The sequence below is a fragment of the Aspergillus versicolor genome, assembly GCF_001890125.1.
Source record: "Aspergillus versicolor CBS 583.65 unplaced genomic scaffold ASPVEscaffold_6, whole genome shotgun sequence".
Lineage (NCBI taxonomy): Eukaryota > Fungi > Ascomycota > Eurotiomycetes > Eurotiales > Aspergillaceae > Aspergillus > Aspergillus versicolor.
The window spans coordinates 742,901-757,017 of NW_024467529.1; the positions used below are offsets into that span (position 1 = coordinate 742,901).

The 14,117-nt window shown below is 49.0% G+C and overlaps 5 protein-coding genes across 5 annotated transcripts; 3 read left to right on the forward strand and 2 right to left on the reverse strand.

The window, feature by feature from the left end:
- Positions 1 to 4,762: 4,762 nt before the first annotated feature.
- ASPVEDRAFT_29799 (uncharacterized protein) lies at positions 4,763 to 5,895 on the forward strand (the record flags this gene model as incomplete). The annotated part of the gene is made up of 5 exons (XM_040810275.1): positions 4,763 to 4,889; positions 4,943 to 5,119; positions 5,152 to 5,337; positions 5,395 to 5,828; positions 5,878 to 5,895. 5 exons carry the CDS (start codon positions 4,763 to 4,765, stop codon positions 5,893 to 5,895), a joined length of 942 nt encoding a protein of 313 aa, XP_040669036.1.
- A 1,266-nt stretch (positions 5,896 to 7,161) lies between these two features.
- ASPVEDRAFT_133496 (heme-dependent oxidative N-demethylase family protein) lies at positions 7,162 to 8,794 on the forward strand (the record flags this gene model as incomplete). Its single annotated transcript, XM_040807035.1, has 3 exons — positions 7,162 to 7,672; positions 7,797 to 8,262; positions 8,314 to 8,794. 3 exons carry the CDS (start codon positions 7,162 to 7,164, stop codon positions 8,792 to 8,794), a joined length of 1,458 nt encoding a protein of 485 aa, XP_040669037.1.
- Positions 8,795 to 9,241: 447 nt separating this feature from the next.
- Positions 9,242 to 9,982, reverse strand: ASPVEDRAFT_29801 (PRP38 family protein; the record flags this gene model as incomplete). Its single annotated transcript, XM_040810276.1, has 1 exon — positions 9,242 to 9,982. One exon carries the CDS (start codon positions 9,980 to 9,982, stop codon positions 9,242 to 9,244), a length of 741 nt encoding a protein of 246 aa, XP_040669038.1.
- A 199-nt stretch (positions 9,983 to 10,181) lies between these two features.
- ASPVEDRAFT_42797 (uncharacterized protein) lies at positions 10,182 to 11,805 on the forward strand. The gene has a single exon (XM_040812664.1). The coding sequence runs from the start codon at positions 10,368 to 10,370 to the stop codon at positions 11,424 to 11,426; it is 1,059 nt and encodes a 352-aa protein (XP_040669039.1). The 5' UTR covers positions 10,182 to 10,367; the 3' UTR covers positions 11,427 to 11,805.
- Positions 11,798 to 13,868, reverse strand: ASPVEDRAFT_133963 (WD40 repeat domain-containing protein; the record flags this gene model as incomplete). Its single annotated transcript, XM_040807080.1, has 3 exons — positions 11,798 to 12,026; positions 12,086 to 13,760; positions 13,826 to 13,868. The coding sequence occupies 3 exons, from the start codon at positions 13,866 to 13,868 to the stop codon at positions 11,798 to 11,800; spliced, it is 1,947 nt and encodes a 648-aa protein (XP_040669040.1).
- Positions 13,869 to 14,117: the final 249 nt, after the last annotated feature.

Here is a 14,117-nt window from a genome sequence, read left to right on the forward strand (position 1 = left end):
ACTCGACATTCCTCACGTCGACGATCAGCTGGACTTTGCAGATCTAGACCTGGAATCTATGCTCATGCGCAGGGTCGAATACTTGGTATATTATTATTATTGACAAATAACTCAGCATATTGTATTTAAATACCGCCACTTGAAAAATCTGTCTATATTGCCTGTCTATATTGCGATGACGAATGACTCTCTAAAAATAACAAGTGAGGACGTCAGTATGTCGAGGATTTATATCTAAAATCGAGCGAAGGGTGTCCGCAGTGTCTCACCAAACCGTTCGATGGGATGAAACCAGACGAATCATAGAGCATCTCTATATACGAACTCCCGATCAACACATATCCACAGACGAGTAGTGGATACATCCGTTACTATCACCGAGCCAGGCCCAGAACTATACTTACGGGCATATAGTTAGATCCCTACCCGCGACTTGAAAAATTCAAAGACATTTTTATTGTTTTGTAACGCTTGGCTGGAACAGAGGTCAACATAACACATTCCTCGCTTCCGAACAGCCGGCTACTACTGGAGGTATCCCTGTCACGATCCCTATTTTATAGCCAAAAACAGTGATGTTGAGGGTGGTTATGAGTCGTGACTCGTGCATTCCCTGGGATCTTGAATTAAGGTCGAAACTATGGGAAACTACAGCGCACGTCCCAGACCTAATAGCTACCAAAGCTCCTAGCTTGGCTCCTGCCCGGTTGTTGCTCGGGGTATCGACCATTCTGTAAGAAGGAATCTGTCCAGTTCTATCTACTCTATTCGTAAACAACTACGTGAATGGGTCGCAACAACACCAGCAACTTGCATACCTTCGACTACTTGGTCGAACCGGACTTTAGACGGCTACGAGAAAGGCGCCTAAGCCGAGACCGACCGAAGTAGGTACCCAAATTCCAGATTCCAGATTCCAGAGCGGCCGGGACCGGATCGCAGTGGGACTGGTATTCCTGGTAGAGATGAGGTCCGCCAGGCTGTGCCGTTGGGCGTTGATTCTCATCTCGGTCGGGACTCGGTGAGAGCCGGGACTGGAAGGATATGGGGTCAAGTTTTCAACCTTGGGTCTTCAGACGACGAGTGTGGCTTGCTTGAGTAATATTGGTTAAGGTGGGTGAGCGCCGAGATCCTGGGGTCCATATCCGTTACTTAGACATCAGCCAGCGGAATACCAGGAAGGGTGTTTAGGCACCTGCAGCGGTACAGTGCCGCAGCGGCTTATATGCATTCCGTCCAACTCAGAAGGTGGGTGATGGATGGGTTGGAGAGCGTGACTCCTTCGAAAGGAGGGAAGGGAATATCCATTCTTGGGTTGTTTATGCCGTTTCGTCCCTAGAGGAGGCGATTCTGCAGTGTGTATGCGCCTTCAAACCCGGCCGGTAAACACGACTGGAATTGCAATTCCCTGATGACTGTTGAGAGAGACGCATGGAGTTCCCGAGGAATCAGCAAACACAAGAGTCTCGACTCTCGACTGCGTAACAACACGATAGGACGATGTCCATTCCATTCTGGCCCTTTGTCTGTGGATCGGCATTCGTCATCCGCTGAGTGTGTGGTGGAGGCGGGCTGTATATTAACGCCCCCTCTATTTTACTGGATCATGGATGCTTGTTTCTGTTGAGGTGCTATATTTATGTACTTGTATTATTTTGTTTTGGTGGAAAGAGTGGTCATCTTGTCATTGTGATTTGTAGCATACTAACCGGCCTTGTAGTCGTGTCGTCACAAACGAAGAGCGGCTCGGCTAAAAGCTGTAAAGTGCAAAGAAAGTCCCAAGGAAGACCATTCTACGACACGGCGAGATAAATGGGATAATGGATGATGCCTCGATGGCAAGGAGGCGAGCAATAACCCAATCAAGAGTGGAGGTCGGCAAATAACAAGGACCTCTTTCTCACCCCGATGGAGTTTTGGAGAAACTCGATAAACTTCGGTTTTTCAAAATACAGCGAAGAGTTTGTAATCGGATGGGAGAATTAATCTCCAGCCACATATCATGTCACGGGATGGAAAAGTGGCTGGTTGGGTGTTGTGCGGATTTCCATTCAATGCATATGGATGGTCAACCCATTGATCTCGTACTATGTACGTGGCAGGATATCAGTTGCTGAGGTTCTCCCAAAGCATTGCGACCCCTCGCAATGTGCATTGAGATGGGTAGTCTCAGAAAGGAAAGCAGCGATGTCGACCATACAGTTAGAAAACGACTATGAACTCTGATTTTTGCTTTGAATGTGAAAGGCGGGGTCAAGGCTACCTATTCACCCACTAAAGTACGGGCCTCAGAGCACATGAACAAGGCTATCTGGCGCTACTGTTGGATGGGAATCAAAGCGGCTGACAATCTGACTGGTCAAAGACATGATTCCGTGATAGCAGCGGTCGTTCGTGAGTGGCAGAACAAGCCCACTCTCGAAGTACATATTATCCAAAGTACTTTTGGCCAACCTCTGCATATCCTGCATGTGGTTGTGAAGGGCATGGACTGTTCCGCATTGCTGTTCAACAACTCAGTTCAGCGTCTAATGGGAAACTATCAACAGTAGCCACGAAGGCCAGGCATTCGCCGGGGGCGCGGTCGTGTTATTGCCCCTGAATATCTCTGCCATCTAAAGCGCGTGATGGCGTTTCGAAAGTAGGATAAAGTTATCAGGGCGCTGCCCTGTTTCTGATGCGTTCACTGCATGAGAGATTGAGGCGCATAACGTTGTCAAGACCGAAGACTGTCGAGAGGAGCGACAAAGACTGGCTTTATAGGCCAACGAGAGATCTGGATCCTTCTGAGGGAGATCGGCTAATGGACAGCGATCGAAAATCCACGGGAGGATGTCGGCAGAGGACTCGGCCGAGCTAGTGAAGGGCAAAGTGGTGTAAACACATGAATGTGACTTGTTTTTTTTCTTGTACATCATCCATGGAACAGTCAGCCATGGAAGCGCAACGGAAGCGCTGGTCTGGTTCACCACTGAGAAGCCCAGGTCGGAGAATAGGCAGCGTATCAAAATTCTGGGAGCCAGATGCAAATCGCACATCCTCATAATATGATAATAATGACTTGGCCATTCATTGTGTTTCACCTCTCCACTTGTAGAAGAAGCCCTGTGCGGTGGCGAGTGTGGTCAAACTGGGCAGGGGTTATTTACAATAATACACCGCGTACACAGTCTGGTAACAAAATTACTCGCGGCCGCTGCAAATCCGCCGTCCGTATGCCAGATCACCCAATTAAAGGACCACGATCTGCGACGATGGTCTTATCTCAAAACGCTTCATGGAAGTCTTGACAACTTCCACTTCCAAGGATTGCGTCGGCGCCTGCAGTCGTCGATCCTCGTTTCGTGGAATCCTGGTATTCGCTGCCTTTCCCCCTTTGGGTTGTCCATTCCAAGGGACATCAAGGGCCATTAATATTATTTAATGATCCGAAACGAAAAAAAGTGTTCCTAGCTGTTATTATTTGCCAGTTGTGAAATGACAATCCCTTTAATCTGCCCAAACGGCGATAATTATTTGCGTGGCTTGTGGCGGTGACGCAGCGATGATGTTGGGGTCAATAATTCATTTTTGCGTCTGTGCTATTTACGGACCGGCTGCTCCCTATAATTCCGACCTTGCCAATTCCCCTGTTAAATATTTTTGAAATTGAGTCGAGTGCCTGGCTCAAGATGTCAAAATGTAAACAAGTCTGGTTTTCTGCGCTCATTGGTGCCAACGGACGTGATTCTGTGGTTCGCATTTCTGGTCTGCGCGATCGCTGATCCGAGAGTCGGTATTTGTAAATAATGTGGCTCATTTAGGTAGTACTACGCCGTTACCAGCCGACCATCAGACAATGAGCAGCCAACATCTGCAGCTGCTTTGGTACGGCTTCTTCACTCAGTAAATCGAGCCCAGCAACTCAAACTATCGTATATAGCCTTCTAGTAGACAACCAGCTTGCTCCCGACGCCGCAGTCGGCTGTGGCTTGGGAAGGCCATGATGCAATGCATAATGAGAATTACCAGCCCGGTGGGACAACAAAACGGGCCCGCACTCAATGTGTACGGGGCTAGTACGAGCGAGGTATGCAGCAACAACTTCTTCCGTGCCCGCAAACCCGGCTCTTGTCCTCGTCTCGTCTCGCTGCTCCCTCTCTGTTTCCTCACCTTCTTCCCAAGTGCCTTTCCCTCCGGTACTACTCGTCCCCGTTTCATACTCTTTCGTTTTCAGCCTCCCTTTTGTTTCTCTCTTATCCGGCACTGCCTGGTGCTTTTGCTGCTTTCTCGCTTCTCCTGGCCGGGAGGATCATGTTGGAGGCACTCCCCTGATCCTGACGTCTTGGACTTTCGTTTCACCCATGTCAAATATTACGCCCGCTTTTTAGTTGGACAAATTCTTGAACAGCCTCTAGGGAACACTTGACGGGTTCGCAGGTTCGTTCGCTTGACGAGTTACACACGGCTTCGATCTGTTGCTGACGATTGAAGAGGAAAAGGCCTTCGAGTGCGGGACACTTCCACTTAATCGACTATAATAACCACACTCGGATCGTACACATCCGATAGACGAATCTCCTACCTATTTCCTTGCCTTCGACACTCTTGGAACGCTGTCGCTGGGTAATTTGTGAACCCGACCGATTGTTCTTGAACGGGAGTTGGGGGGTTGTGAATCTCGGTTCATATCTGGGAGAGGAGCACAAATTCTATTTACAGTACTCTTCAGGGGCACTGTTGGAGCACGTCTCTCGCGAGACTAGCTTACCGGTTTACCGCCATGTATCACCTATTCTCTGTACCTCTGGGAGCCGTGCTTGCATGGGTTACCCTCTGGATCTCTGCTGCCGACAGTGCCAGCGACCTTACTTACTGCTCCACGGATAGCACGGGTTCGGGCGCTGCAAGTAAGTCATTCTTTCTCCCGCTACCAATAACTTGTGTCTAATATGTTGTCTAGACTTTTCCACCTACCAATCGAACGGTAACTGTCAGGATCATTGCAGCGGCAGTGCATTTGGCATTTTGCAGGGGAAAAACTGTTGGTGCTCTGACATCGCCCCCAACGACGCTGATAATGTCGAGACCTCAAAATGTGACGATGGCTGCCCTGGATTCCCGGACGATTCGTGTGGTAGTGCGTCGAAGGGGCTATACGCTTATATTCAGATGGGCAGTCCCTCGGGGACCGCGAGCGCATCGTCAACATCAAGTACCGAATCGGTCAGTACATTCCGCCTTCATTAAATGCACTTAAATACCCGCCCCCTATCGATGCCCCTCCACGTCCTCTGAACTGTCTGGCTTATTTTACTAACTACGTGAAGTCTTCAACCTCGGACGAGAGCTCCACCAGTACGTCCCACTCGAGCGTAGTTGAGACCCATGGCGGCCAAGTAACAACAGTAACAGTCGGAGATTCCGGCTCAACATCTGCAGCAGATAACGCCAATGACTCGAAAAGTGATGGTGGCGGATCCGGCGTCAGTGGTGGAGCTATTGCCGGAATTGTCATCGGTGTCGTCGGTGGTATTGCCCTGATTGCTGCTGCCATTATCCTGTTCCTCGTCAAGCGCCGGCGTGATAGGGAGGATGCCGGCTACCAGAACGACTCAATAGATGGTAGGCAGAGCAAGGGCTCCTGGATGAGCTATGCCGGCGGCAAGGGCGTCTTCGCGGACAATCACAGTCACACCCTATCCAATGGGTCATCGAGTGCACCCCAGCGTATGCCAACCTTCACGGATAACCGTTTGAACACAGGCGCGGTACTATATCCGAATGGTCGTCGCGCCAGCGATGTCTCCCTTCAGGATAACGAAGATTATTCTCGACCGGTTCTCCGGGTAAGTCGTTCGTGGTTGCTGGTCTATGCATGTACTGACTTCGCATTAGCTTACCAACCCCGACTAATTGTCGATAACTACCCCGAACTTTTAAATCATGCATCGAATTTCCCTATCTTTACTCGAATTTTTTGCACGGCGAAACAGCGGTGTTATGATACCCATTTGTCACAAACTGTTATTGATCTAAGGGAGGGGGATAGTTGTGAAACATCATCTCCCTGCGGCGTGTCTCAATTAGTGTATTACCAACATAATGGAAGCATATTGAACTTGATATCCTATAACTGCAGCACACTTGATCCGCTTATAGTGCTTTCCAGTGCAATTATCGCTACTGGTAATGAGAGCCACTTTATCACGCGTAGAAAGCCTCTCTTGTGTCCGTTTATATATATGGATCTCGAAGGAGCTTTCCTATTAATTTCCGAAAATATTTGACGTGCGATTGGTAAAAACTCATCCTTTGTTTTTTGCACATTTCCCAGGATATATAGTTATACCTTTCTGGTCCAGAAGGGATTTTTGGTCTTTGCTCTCTGTCGTTCAACGGGCTCTCCTGCTGGCGGCCTCTAGTGTGACTATTTGCTCTGGCCATTGATGCTCGGATTTTGTTTTCCTTTTCTATATTTTCATGCTCAGAATACTTTTGTATATAATGCGTGCAGTATGTGCTTCATTTTTGTTATTCTGCTTGGCCTGAGAGGTGGGCTTTGAAGTGGGCTTCATGGTGTACGATGGATGAGACTGCGGAGATAGATAGGCAGGCGAATAGAGAAACACTAAAATAGTGACCACCGGCCTTATCTCTCGCTGATAGAAGCTCTATCAAGCAATAAAACGCAAGATATCGTTCCTATCTAACCCCATGATAAGGAACCTTCTTACTAAGTAACCCCAGAAAGAAGCTCGGCCCTACCAAGTAGGGCTCCCGGGACATTTTTACCCAAACGGGAAATGGACATCCCCAGCCTGTCCATGGCTTCCCCTCTCGCTGGTCCTCGCCTCCTCGTCTCTTTTCCCCTTCTGTTGACCGGGTCCGGGGTAGGTTGGATATCTAGTAGTAGGATGGACTATGATTCTCTACGGGGATTATCGAAGCGTGCCTGCTGCTGAAAGGGGGGAATGATCTGAGGGTTGGGAGTGGAGGGATGGGTAGATAAAAGGAGAGTGATATCACTTGGGAGGAACACATGAGAGGAGAAAAGGAATTTGGCCAAGTTCATTCCCTGTTTTCTGGTTTGGCTGTCTTTGTTTGTCCATGGTCTACTAACTTGTCTTTCACTTTTCCTTCTGTTTTGTGCAGCTCCCACTCGTATGGTCAGTTATCAGCATGGATGAACTGAACACCCAGAATAAACCGTGGTGGGCTGGAGTAGCCCTCGTCACCCTTGCAGCTATATGCCTCTTCGTTTTCAGCACCGGAATACCAACGATCCACGGAATACGCAACCGCAAGGCATCAACAAGCCACACCCCACCACGCTCAATCTCACCAGAGAAAAAGAACCCCTCGCAGCAAAAGACACCCGCGAGTCCCGTAGATGTCCTGCCGCCACAGCGCCGTCATGCCCTCGCAGCAATAGGCCTACCGTACAAAGAGATCTCCGAGGACCAAGTCCGACAGCGCATCCTGCCCATGCTCGAGGATTACCGCGCCTGCCAAGAGGAGCGATATACGCCGACTGGATTCTCGGTTGCCGATGTCAAAGCCCTAGGCGACTTTCCTGACTATGCAACGCTTAGTGACGTACCATTGCCCGAGGCGTACGATGAGTTTGACATTGAGAAGGCGCTGCCTAGGCCATACCGGCCGTTTAGATGGAGTTATCATCAGACCATGTGTATGTTTCACCGACCAATTTTCAATCTTTAATCGAGGAAGGAATTGTCGGGGTGAACACCGGCCGTATGGATGCGGGTTTTATGTTTCGCAAGATGGCCAAAGCTGACTGCGCTGCACTGTAGCACTGACGAAGCTGGAGCCTGACTGGTGGATCGAGCTTGAAAATACGTACAGAAAACGAATCGCTCAGCGTAAGGAGCTATTTGCGAAACACGGCAAGAGCGTTCTGGGATCACTTCCAGGGTCAGAATTGGCGTGCAAGGAGCTTATGGAAATGGTTTTGCAGTTTCTTTGCGCCAGGTATCCCCAGTATTTTTCGTTGATTGACAAGCGGATTTTCAAGAACAAGATCCTCGGCACGGAGCAGGATGTTAGGTCGAAGCCTCCGTTGGAGATAATCATGGACAATGTCCCTGAGGACTTTGGTATTATGCTGCGCGATGATCAGACGGGGAATTATTTCTTGCGCGCAGGTGTGATCTGCTCCGCTTTGGGATGGAACGTTGGGAGCAAAATTGGGCTTCAGCTCCATCAAATCCATGATCCTATTCCAGACTACAAAGAGAAGATGAAATTCTCTATGGATCGGTAGGTTGGATCTAGGTGCTGGGGTAGAGAAACATTCTAATGCCTGTGCAGTTTCTTCACAAAGATGCCGGTTGATAAGCCTATCCAACGAGGATCATGGGGCCTCGAAATCGGAGAACCACTGTACATGCCTCCTGGAGATCCTCATGAGAAGCTTCGGACGTTCCAAAATCCCAATCTTTCGCTGGAGGATTGCCATCTGCGAGTCGACTGGCAGACTCTTCGTCGAATTCCTCTTTCGGGCGCCATTATATTCAACTTCAAAGCACTGTTCACACAAGTGACAGAATTCCGTGACGAGCCTTGTGTTCCAGCGCTGGTGGCGAAGATCATGAAGGAGGGAAAAGAAAACCTGCTCCGATATAAGGGCACATGGCACGTAGAACATGTGGTCCTTAAAAAGCTCGAAGAATGGGCTCGGGAACAAGAAGAGAATGGTCTTGCTCCGAAAGGCTGGGAGGTGGCTACGTTAGAGGAGAGTCCATGGTTCAAGAACTGGCAGGAGAAGTGGCATCGCCAGCAAGGGTTTTAAAGAGAGCAGTCATTCATGTTTAGTAAATCTTGTACAAGAAGCATTATTATGTATATATGGTTTCATATTCGGTGGGCGACTCCATCATTGAGAGTTCGAAGGATTTTTAACACAACCGTTCGCATAAATGGTGACCATAAATTCCACTGAGCCCCAGTAATCACTTCACGACGCTGGGCGCGTTGATGGGTCCTGATGCCTGGACCAGGGCGCATGCGCTGTATTGCGCATTAAAGACATGCACCCTATGAAATCTAGAGATTGAAGTAATATTCCAACAGTCAAGGTGTGTGGTTTAGTCTTTCCGCGAGTGTCTTTTGCTTATGAGCAGTTAACTCGCACGGTTTGACTGTTGTATATAGTCGATCCCGGTGCGATTCCCAGTTTGGGGGCCGTTACTACTCGAGTATCGTTCGTAACCGTAAAACCGAGTTCAAAAGGCAGTCTTCAATCGTCGTCTGAGCGGGCGTCACTTGAATGCCCGTTTTCGTCATCGCTTCGGTCCATTTCTTCTAATTCGTCGGCTATCGGACTCTCGCGTTCATCCAACAGATCCAGATCTTCCAATTGCTGCCTGGATGGTAATTTCCATAGACTGGTACCGCACATACGATCTTTTGTCAACAGGTCATCAACAAACTGATCCATGTACGTTAGAACAAACGAGTCACGGACCCGTCTCTTCAATTTCCGGTAATCGAGAAGAAGCGGTTCCAGCGTCTTGTATATCTCAACCGGTTCCCAGGTTAATCGTACGTAGAATGCCGCAAGTGCTCGGAGATACTTGAAATCACCGCGATGTTTGACCACGCTGTTTCGTGCTCGTTCCTCAGCTGACGTATCTGCATCTCCCCCTTCAGACTCGAGTTCAGGGTCACTGAAATTCAGATACTCCATAATGATATTGCGGTCTGGGTTGATTTGCAGAAGCTTGAAGGCGAGACAAAGGAAGGGCGAGGCTTTTTCGGAAACTCCGTATGTACCACCAATAAAGGATAGTTCAATTGCCCGGTCGCAGAGAGTTGCGGCGTTCAAACCAAAGCATTGTTCTTTCCAATAGTAGGACTCTGTGATTCGGTCACGCACAGCCTTCTCGAAGAGCATTGCAGGATTAAGCCCGCGCACAAGGGGACCGGTGTAGCCCCGGTTGTCGAGGAGCGTGCTAGCATCGGCGCGGTGTGAGGCCATGGCGAATTATTTGTTGGCGCCTGAGATGCGCGAGCGTGAGTCAAGACTTGAACAAGGTTAAGAAAGGTAGTGCTGGAGAGAGCTCAAGAAAATAGCGGTCACGTGAACGGTCTAGATGCCAAGACATTTCTTATCGATAGTCGTACCGACAACCAGATCTCATCAACAAGGCCTCGATCTCACTCGACCCAGTATATGCACCATTTGATCATCGTTGATTTCTTGCCCGCTTCTGCATCTCAGTATTGTCATTATCATTATTATTATTCTCTATATTTTGGACCCTATATCATTATTATTTTTGATATCGTTGGGTTACGCAACAAACTGAAGCAATCTGCCCTGCTTGACATATGCGAGTACCATATAAGCGCAGCGAGTAGCTATGGTGCTCTTGACACATTCCACAGTTTCTGTCATTGTATCGACAGGAGTGGTCTCAATTTTCACATTCTTACTATTTCTTTCTGGCTACGCGCTACAACAACAATCTGTTCGAACTATCCAGCATGTCATTCGACCGCCGGAGCGTCATGCCTCGGCGGGGCAGATCAACAAAAGAAGTCAAGATCCCCTATCAAATTCAAATACCGGAACGCAACTACAAGACGAGCTGCCCAAGGTGAAAACAGATACTGGTCCAGGCACAGAGGGCAACTATGCCTACCTCCAGCTCCTATCCGACCCCGACCCTTCCAACATTTGTTCTGCTATTCTGTTCTTCAAACAACTCTCTACGAACGGAAGTGCTATACAAGACCGCCTCTTTATGTACCCATCAGAATGGGACATCATGAGCCCCCCAAAGCCCGTCTCTATGGCTCTGTCTCTACTTCGGGCCGCAAGTCTGAAATATGACATATGGCTCCTACCCATCGATATGACAGCAGCTACATCAGCCGGATACCAAACGACAGACACAAAACTCCTCCGCCTGGGTCAGATTCAATTCATGCAGTACGATGGCGTACTCTATCTTCAGACACCGGGGCTTCTCCTTGACTCCGCCAAACTAGACTCCATGCTTCTTGATCGACCCCTTCCTCTCCGCCATGACAAGAGTAGAGTCGAGTCATACGACAATGAGGCGTGGAGATCTATGCCGTTACGTGCGGAGCGAGATTCAATTCTTCCGCCTGTGTACCTGGTTACTGTTAATAATATTGAGCATGGCCACGTCGAGGCTCGAGGCCATATTCCCAATATGGCATTGGAAGGATTCGGAGGGATAGTTACCGGGACCTGGGGTGTACGGTCGGGATCGGATGCCGAAGAAACCTCCGATGGGAACCCTGGATATGTCGTCTTTGAGCGTGATCATGAGAATCGGGTGAAATGGGAAAACAATCCATTGTTTGGCTCCTGGCGAGCACAACAATATGGGGTTTGTGAAGGTCTTGATTTAGACGACGTATCCAGCTATGGTTATGATGAAGATATTTGAAGTTTTTTGTCGAATATTCTTGAGTATTGACATTATGTTTATATATATTCAGCATTTTTGGATGGCGCCAGTGATATATCTTCTTTTTTTTTTTTTTTCATTTGTATTTATGGATATGGATGGGTTGTATATACTCCGTGAACCGGTACGAATATATGATTTGAACGATAAGTGGATTGCGAGTCTCAAATAGCAACTTTAAATATTATCCCTATCCGACAGCCTATATATGAGGATATCAACCCACGAGAAACACCCAAGTCGTACGTGGTAGCAATATAATAACACGTTGTATAGTACATATAGTATCACTCCCTTAGAAGCAATGCAAAGAGAAATTCGAATGATATTATAGAACTGGATCGATCACGCTACCGAGCAACAGGGACGCCAATCTCATAACCCAACAAGACCTCTGTCGTGCTGCCTTCCCATCCTCTATTGCCACTTGTGGAGATGAGGAAGCGACATGCCGGGTCGACATACAGCTGCGAAACTGTACCTGTGCGATGACCGGGGATAATGAGGAAGGGAACAGTTGAATGGCGGGTTGCTTGCTCGTGTTTTAAATCGTACAGGCGGAGGATGTCGTGGGATGCGCTGGAGAGGTTTATTAGCTGCAGGAAAAAGACTTGCTTGAATATAAGCAGAAATCTTACCAAACAAGGTGTCGACCGTTAGGCATTGCCCTGAGAGCTGTGACTGGACCACTCCCCTGTGGGAATTTGAAGGTTCGTTCTGGCTCTCGAAGGCCCTTATGTAGACTGTATTCTTCTACTGTGCCGTTTCGACGGCCGGCATAGATGTAGTTTCCGTCTGGGGACCAGCAGGCATTCATACACCAAGGAGGAGAATTGCGAGGAGTGATGCGGGCGATCGCGGACGGTTGTCGTCGGTCCCATATCCGGATGGTACCATCTATTGAAGCAGCGAGGAATGTATTATCGGTGACATTAGTTGCCTCGAACGGAGTTTGTTGAGACTGTTCCTGGTCTTGTGAGGGCTGCTCTAATTCTTCAGCGTGAGGGAGACCGTTGGCCAATGGTTCCGTTTGGGGCTGGTTATTCGATGTCTCTGTTGGCTGAGAGTTTGCTGCTTGGGCGGCTGTCGGTGTGTTTAACTCCATACCGCCTGTATCATTGGAAGAGAAGGTACTATCGAAGAGACCATTTGGCTGAGTGTCCGGTTCTCCAGGAGCATCGGCGTCAGCAAGGCCGCCGTTGGCAAGTGCTTTTCCGAACTCATCGTCGTCGTCAATGCCGAATGCATTAGTCGACGACCCCATTCCGTCGGCAGCATTTCCATCGGCATCACCGAACAGTGAATCGGCTCCCCCAAAGAGCGAGTCTGCTGGTGACCCCGCCTGCGGGTTCGTAGCACCGTTCTCGCCCTGTTCGTTGGATGTGTCTATATAATCGAAACTGTTAACCGCGCTTGATTGGTTATTGGATGAGTAAGTTCCATTGGGTTGTTGAAATTCAGATGTGTCTCTGGGGATTGGCAGACTGGATTCAGGACGTAGCTCGATTGCTGAGATCTGACGCGCGCTCGACCCAAATGCGCGTCTGGTTTGGCCTGTATTGAGGTCCCAATCATAGATCCGCTTATCCCAGCTACCGGAAAGTAATGATTTCTCATCGGATGTTAGAGACAAGACCGATACCGCTGAAGTATGTTGCTGTAATAATGCGATCTCTTTGCCTTCATCATGCCGAGTTGATTGCAGTCGGATACTGCCAGATTCCAAACCGGACAACAACCAGAGCCCTTCGCTTTGACTTGCCAGCGAGTAAACTGGTGACAGTGCGTTGCCATCCATATTCTCCCAGTATGTCATCACGACTCCCGCTTTTATCACACTATCCACGAACGGATGTCTTTGCGCGACAGTTAACATGAGCTTGCTGTTGATCGAATCCACCCAGTTGAACTTCCGCACGTATCCATCCGAGCCTCCGCTATATACCCATCTCATATCCGCCGTCGCCGTTATGGCATTGATCGAGGTGCTGTGGGGCGCAGCTGTTGTAGGCACTATATCATAGCTGGAAGCTGTTAGGCATTCGGAGCGCACGTTCGGATGAAAAACAGAAGATAGATTGGACGCGGCATTGTTTGGAACGGTAGAGGTCGTCGTGCTATCCTGGTTTTGTTGGGTTGCTCCTCCGGCACTTTCAGATGCATTAGAGGGGCTATCCGCATCTTGCGCATCTTGCGCATCTTGGTCGTCTGCGTCGCCATCCACGTCCATCTCCGGTTCATTGTCACCTCCGCCTTCATCTGCGTCTCTGAGTGCATCTTCCATCTCATTATCCGAGCTTCCATCTTGCGAACCTAGCAAATTGGCGACTAGTTAGTTCTCGTTTCCGGTTGTGAGATGATTCGCGGAGGAGACTCACCTGCGAGGTCTCGGTCGTCCTCATCTTCCACCAGGGAGGCCATCGTGGCTTGAGATGAGAATATATTGACTGCGGCGGGTCGGTAACCGACAGAGAAACAAAAAATGGATTATAGCACTAGGGTTTTCGGGCTGTTTCTCCCTTGCTGCAAAGCGGCGTTCGTTTCGTTCGCGACCTCGGAGAAGTGGCACGGAGATCAGAGCGTCATGGCCCCAAAGCTGAGTGGCAGCCGCGCGTATGGGCAAATAGTATAGATCGCTGAGTTATATGACTGAAAAGACTGTTAATATGG